Consider the following 7,500-nt stretch of genomic DNA (forward strand, 5'->3'; position numbering starts at 1 on the left):
CTGGGCGCAGCCGACTGTTTCCGGAACTGGCAGGAGGGGGCGGAGCTTGTGGAGCGGAGCTTCATGCTCAACGAGGAGTACGATGACCTCAACCTGCGCAGCGCCACCGACCCCGTCCGAAGGCTCAAGTACAAGACGGAGGACGACAAGAGGAGGAAGAAGTGGTGGGACTTTTGGGGGAAGGGAAAGTATGAAGAGGAAGAGGACTAGGAGGAACGTGCTGCTGGGCAACGAGGGCCAGAGGTGGGAGAACACGACGAACCAATGAGGAGCGAGGTCTAGAGCACGGACAGTGGACACCTTTTTTTACACTGCCCTAGGTAGGGCTGCTATGGTTAATATTGAAATCACGATTACTTTTGAGTTTGAAAACATGATGAATTTATTCAGCATTTCTCTCCAAAAAACACTTTGTAACTGAGAACTCCCCTTAAAAAAATACACAAAATGTTCAAGTAGAAAATAATTAACAAATACGTATCCAGCTGTTCAGCGTTTCTTTAAAAAAACGTTTCTACTCGATTATTTTTGGTTGGAGGTCGTTTGACCCGAAACTCAAACCCAGAAATAGATAGATTATAATAGATAATGGCACAGCCCTATAGCCCCAGGGGTCAAGCATGACTACACATGGCACTTGACTTAAACCAAATAAACAAACCAAAATGATTAAACTAAATATATAGTGAACTTTATCTGTGTTTATTATTAGTAAAATACCAAGTCATACCCATATAAAGGCACTCATAGGAAAGTGTTTCTCACAATGCTGCTGCCATTTGCTTGGTTGTGCATCAAGCAATGATTATGATCACTGATTACAACTGTACTCACCCAATCACACACACGCATACGTGCATGCACACACCCACACACCCACACACCCACACACCCACACACACACACACACACACACACACACACACACACACACACACACACACACACCTCCTTAATCCTCCGGGAGGCAGTGTGTAGTGACAGGCACCATGAAGGTGAGGAGACGTTCTTACAGATAAAGCGATTATAGCTGACAGCTTGGGCAGAGACACGAGAGGCGCCAAGGCGAGGGAAGTGAACGATTGACTGCATCCTAAAGGTGAGAATATTTTCTTTGTGAATTATCTTGCTGAAAAAAGAGATTATTATTATTCCAATGTAAAAAAAATGACATGTTATTTCCTTCCATTTCTTCATCAGCCTCATGTGCAAGAATTGGTTGGTATGTGTACACTACAAACATTCCCCATTACTTTTTGTAAATGAAACCCCCAAACTCAAGCCCCTCAGACATGGTGGACGTGTTCCATGGTTCTCATTCTAGTGAAAAGGGACCAGGATGAACTGGACACAGAAAGGGAGATTGTCCTGCTCCTACAGAACCACATACGTATGCTATTCTCTGCATCTGCTGCAGGTGAAAACCACCACAGTGTGTTCTGTTACTTAAATATTTCAGAAACATCTGACAGAGGAATTCTGTGCAGGGCGCTCTGCCCAGTATACTTCTTTTCAACATCAGGTAAAAAAGAAACATACACATCCACGTGCACACACACACACACACACGCGCGCGCACACACACACACACACACACACACACACACACACACACACACACACACACACACACACACACACACACACACACAAAAACATACATGCAAACAAACACACACTCGATTTGTATTTTCGAACCAGTCGGAAGAACAGCAGCAAAGCTTTCTTAAAGTGCTGCCAAATAAATGTCTGTACCTATCCTACGAGGCCCCCTACAGGACATATAAAGTCCCTCTTTGGCACGACTAGCTGTCAGCGCAACTAGCTGTCTGAACAGTGTCTGCACAACTAGCTGTCTACACAACTATCTATCAACACAATTAGCTGTCTGCACAACTAGCTCTCTGCACAACCAGCTTTCTGCACAACCAGCTGTCTGCACAATTAACTATCTGCACAACCTTTCTACATAATTAGCTATCTGCACAATTAGCTGTCTGCACAACTAGCTGTCTTTACAACTACCTATCTGCACAACTAGCTGTCTGTACAACAAGCTGTCTGCATAACTGTATGCACAATTAGTTGACTGCATAACTAGCTACTGTATAGCTATTTATCTGCATTTGGTTGTTTCTACTAGTTGACTGCATAACTAGCTACCCCCATTACTAGCTGTTTGTACGACTATCTGTTTGCATAACTTGCTGTCTGCATAATTAGCTAACTGACTACCTGCTACATAACTATCTGCATTACTAGTTTTATGCATAAACAGCTTTCCAGGTAACTAGCTGTCTGCACAACTAGCTATCTGCATAACTAGCTGTCTGCACAAATAGCTTCCGCACAACTTAAATCTGAACCACTAGCTATCTGCAAAACAAGCATTGTGCACAACTTCAATCTGAACCACTAGCTATCTGCATAAAAAGCATTCTGCACCACTAGCTGTCTACATACAGTAACTGTCTGCACAAGAAGTTGACTGCATAACTAGCTACTTCATAACTTTTTCCTTCATAATTAACCATATGTACAACAGCCAATTCATAACAAGCGGACTGCATAAATAGCTACCTCATATCTGCATCACTGTGCTTCATAACTAGCTACCTGCACGACTAGCTGTTTGCATAACTCACTGTTACTAGCTAACTGCACAACTACCTACTACATAACTATCTGCATAACAAGCTTTATGCATAACTATCTATTTGCATCACTGCATGACAATTTAGAGCTGTGTACCTCCATAAACTTCAGTTGGAAGAACTTTATTCCTGCAATTGGTCCATCATTGAGAGGACTCGCTAGAGGCGGATCGGAAAAATTATCACATTTACTAATAACTAAAACAAACCCTAGGGGATACGCAAAGCCAAGGTTAAGAATATGCCTTCGGATGTGTTAGCATTCTCTATGCCTTTTCCATTCCCCTGTAGGGAGCTGGAGGCTGTGTTTGATGTAGAAGAGAAGCCCACGTTTGTGTTTGCTGCGGCGGCCAGACGGCTCAAGCCCTCTCCCCGAATGCAGTGGAGGAGATCTGCAGCCCGGGCAGTGCCCGCAGTGCTACCGCAACTGGCAGGGGGGCCGCCGCGCTGAGCGACGGGAACCTCCTGATGAACGAGGACTTTGACGCAAAAATCCATGAGAGGCTTCAGTGAGCCCGTGACTCAAGTACAAGGTGGAGGGCGATGAAGGAGACGTAGGGGAGGGCTGGAGTCGAGGTGATGAAGAGGGTGAGGGGTTTAGGGAAAGAAAGGACTGCAGCATGAAGACGAGGGTGAAGGAGAGGGGACACCATGAGGTTGATGGAAAGAAAAGCTGCTCCTCAAGGGGGTTATAAATGCTGTTTCCAAAGGCAATGTATCAAAGGAGTGCTTCTGGAAAGACCCTTTGAACTGATTATTATGATTCACCATAAAGTTGTCCTGTTTAAATTATGTTTAATTCATTAAATAATTCAAGTTAATTTAGGCTTGTGAATTCTTACTGAATCTGCCAAAAGGGGATATCAGGCATAATAAATTATTAAATGTGTGCAGTAATGGGCCGCCTTTTAAGTTCCTAAACACTGCCAACTGCTGCAATGCTCAGTAACAATGGAACACGGCCATGATATTTTGGCAAGTGTGTACAGTGGATGAAACATATATCCTTGAGTTTCACTGTTTACACAAGGCCACACTAATACTTTCATTAAAACTGCGAAAATATGACTTCTAAAATTAAGATTTGCTACTAAATCTGAAATTTTTGCCTGTTGTTTCTTAAACAGTGTGCTAGCTTATGAATATGGAGCTCCCCTCCCACCTGCTAATAAGGCAGGAACAATGCGCCGTGAATTTGGACAAAGACAATCCACCAAATAAATCGCATTAGGATTCCATCCGTACAAATATAATAACAACCGTGTTCAAACAATCATTAATGGTGCTCACAACAGGTTGAGGAGGCCTTTGTGCTGCTGATTCAGGGTCATCCTTTCGATCATTAGGATGATTATAGACATAGTGCCTTGTGAACGACAAGAATACTGGGAGTGTGCTGCATAGTCATAGTCTTCTAAGCTCTCTGGCTCCAGTAGAATTCACATATAGACAGACCTCCATGATATAGCAATCATGGTTGTTTTTCTTATGGCAAATATTGCCAGGAATGCAATGACCTTTGGTTTCTTGAGTAAAGCTTGATCAATTTAACATGAACGAATGAGACTAGGGGAGAGGTGCTGTTATCGTTGGCCACAATACTGGACTAATGAGTATGAGTGATGTTGCAGTAGATGTTGAATACAGGCCTAGTAGCCATGTTCTTACTTATAAAACAGACACTCTAGGTGACTCTGGCTTCATCCAAGCTGTTGATAGCAGACAATTTATAAGCTTAAAACTGTTGATGGCGTTTAAAAGAGGCTGGCCTGCAAAAGCATCAATTTGGCTCTTTACATTTCTCATTACAAACCATTGAAGGATGTGATACGATTCAATATTTAAAAACAAAATTATGCAATCCTGCCTCCTTTTTCTATATGATCTTAGCCTATCTCCCGCTCTCCCTCTCTCTCGCTCTCTCTCTCCCTCTCTCCCTCTCTCCTTTCCCCCCACCCCCTCCCCTTCCCCATCTCGCCTCCCCCCTCCCCTCTCTACGCGCCTCTCTCCCTCACCCCTCTTTCCCTCTCTCAAGAACACTCGATAGGAACTAGTGCACACGCGCGCACACACATCAGTACAGAAACACACATATTGCGCGTTCCCGAGCGCGGCACGCGCAACAAGCGAACCCACGGAAAGAGATAGCGCAAATAGAAGAGACAGAACGACGGATACTAGGCGAGGCCATGAGCGGGAAACCTCTTGCTCAGTCGGTCGCCCAGATGCGTTTTAATTTTGACCATTTCCTCAAATGACTCCTGCCTACGCTAGTGCTATCGCATCGCAAGGACCACCTCGAGGACATCGCCTCAATTTGTCACGAATTGTCAACGTCGAATCTTCGTCGACGTTCTTTTTTCTTCCATTAAGGGATGTAATTGAACGACACGGAACACAATGACGAATACTAAACGGGCTTAATTCGTTTAACGAAAAACAACCACGGGGGCCGAATCAGATATGAGGTATGTCTGCTAAAATATTTCACATCCCGCGAGCGTAATTTTTTTTGCCCTCTCTCAATCTATCGGAAACTATAGGCCTGTATATTCCCCGCATCTTCCATGGGCACGAAACCCATGGGAGTGATGGTTCTGACGTGACGCACGGCGCTACAGCACCACCGGGGGAAGCCATCGAGCCCGGAGAGGACACTGGGAGGAGAGGATGTTACATGTCGAGTGTGTCGCGTGTCGTTAGGGGGAAGGACGCCCAGTTGTTGAATGCCTATGACTGAATCTATTGACCGACTTGACGTAGTTAGTGTCGCCCGAGCACCAGCCGCATCCTCCCCTCCGTTGACTCGTTGATTTCACGCCTCGAGAACGAGGCGGTGCGGCCGGGGAGAGAGGTGGGCGAGCGGTTGGGGAAACTATAGAGGCAGCGGGAGGGCGCGGACATACAGACACGGGATGCGGGAGACGCAGTGAGCGGCGAGGAGGAGGAGGAGGAGGAGGAGGAGGAGGGAAACCAGAGGACTGACGGTAAGATATTGATATAGCCAATGCGACCGCCACCCCCTCCCTCTCCCTCCTTGTTCCTTACAACTTATTCCCTCTTCTGTTTTCTCTCGCCTTTTTCTTTCATTTCCTCTCCTTTCTTGCCCTCTCACACACTCTCGCATGCGACACGCAGGTTTTACGCAAGCGCACGTACACGCGCACGCGCACACAGCTCGGCACACGATAAATAACACGGTAGCTTATTGGAACCGTTACGCTTCCTGGTCGTGTCGTGGATCAGCAGTGGAGAGCTTGTCTCCTGTGATGTGTGCCGCCGTGCGTGCTGTCAATCACACGGCGTCATGTCTTTAGCGTCCTGCTAGATGTATCGGAGTGTATATGGGCCCGTTTTATAGGCCTCCATCAAGTGGAGGGAGATGTGACTCAGGTTGTCCTTTTCAGAGCACGCACAAGCACATACCACACACGCACAAGAACACACGCACAATCGTGCACACACACGCACATACAAACACACACACACACACACACACACACACACACACACACACACACACACACACACACACACACACACACAAAAGCACGCACACAAACAAAGGAGACTAGACACGTGTTCATTGTTAATTCAAATATAATTCAAATCTCATACCCATAATCCTATAATACAGATGAATAGATGTGTGGATGGATGAACTGATGACGGATAGATAGATAGATAGATAGATAGATAGATAGATAGATAGATAGATAGATAGATAGATAGATAGATAGACAGATAGACAGATAGACAGATAGACAGAAAGATAGAAAGATAGATAGATAGATAGATAGATAGATAGATGGATAGATGGATAGATGGATAGATGGATAGATAGATAGATAGATAGATAGATAGATAGATAGATATAAATACAGATATATATGTATATAATTCGGTAGATTGATAGATGGATATCTGACATAGCTAGATGGATGGATGGATTGATATATCTATAGATAGACAGAGAAATATACATAGCTGCATAGATACATATACATATAGATAGATAGATGGACAGGACGGGAGGATGATCATCAATATTTCAGAGAGGAAGGGATGACTGGGTCAGTTGAGGAGGCAATGGACGTGAGAGCACCACCGAAGAAGAGAAGCCGTCTGGAGGGGAATAGACAGGAGTGATGACATCCTGGAGATAATGAGAGAGAGAGAGAGAGAGAGAGAGAGAGAGAGAGAGAGAGAGAGAGAGAGAGAGAGAGAGAGAGAGAGAGAGAGAGAGAGAGAGAGAGAGAGAGAGGGTGATGGAGGCTTATTGGCTGTGATTCATGCTCATCAGGCAGGTTTGTGATCCATTGTTGCCCTTGAGTGTTGAGTTCTAAAGCTGATCAACGAGACCAGATTCTTGTCTTGAGAATTTCGTTGTGCAGAAAGAGTGGGTTGCACTGCACATTTCACCACACAACACTGTGAGTTTTGACTTTATATTTTTGTGTGTGTGCGTGCGTGTGTCTGTGTCTGCATGTATGGCGTATCTGTGTGTGTGTATGTGTGTGTTTGTGTATTTGTGTGTTTGTGTACCTACCTACCTTACCAAATCAGATCATAATTTCAACTGACATATGGCTCCAGACTTGCATTACTTTCACATTGTTGGACGTTCTTTACCTGAGTGTGTATGTTTGTGTATGTTTGTGTATGTGTGTGTGTGTGTATGTGTCTGAGATGCTTGAATCTTTCAATATAAGATTATACTATTGGTAAACCAATTTTGGTTGGATGATAAGTAGATTATAACAAATACACAAAACAGACACACCCAACCCAACCGTCTAACTATTATTACTGTAGAATTGCACAGTTTTGAATCGTAGAGGAGGAC

At 44.6% G+C, this 7,500-nt stretch overlaps 1 protein-coding gene and 1 pseudogene across 1 annotated transcript in view; both read left to right on the forward strand.

Moving 5' to 3' along the window:
* Nucleotides 1-413, forward strand: part of nxnl1 (nucleoredoxin like 1) — a 2,266-nt gene extending 1,853 nt beyond the window's left edge. Inside the window, exon 3 of the mRNA XM_056586568.1 lies at nucleotides 1-413. This exon is cut by the window's left edge and continues 103 nt beyond it. Within this exon, the coding sequence (XP_056442543.1) occupies nucleotides 1-210 (210 nt within the window). The 3' untranslated portion in view covers nucleotides 211-413.
* A 576-nt stretch (nucleotides 414-989) lies between these two features.
* LOC130380084 (adhesion G protein-coupled receptor L1-like) overlaps nucleotides 990-7,500 on the forward strand; it is a 24,669-nt pseudogene continuing 18,158 nt past the window's right edge.

This window comes from Gadus chalcogrammus, chromosome 3 (assembly GCF_026213295.1).
Source record: "Gadus chalcogrammus isolate NIFS_2021 chromosome 3, NIFS_Gcha_1.0, whole genome shotgun sequence".
Lineage (NCBI taxonomy): Eukaryota > Metazoa > Chordata > Actinopteri > Gadiformes > Gadidae > Gadus > Gadus chalcogrammus.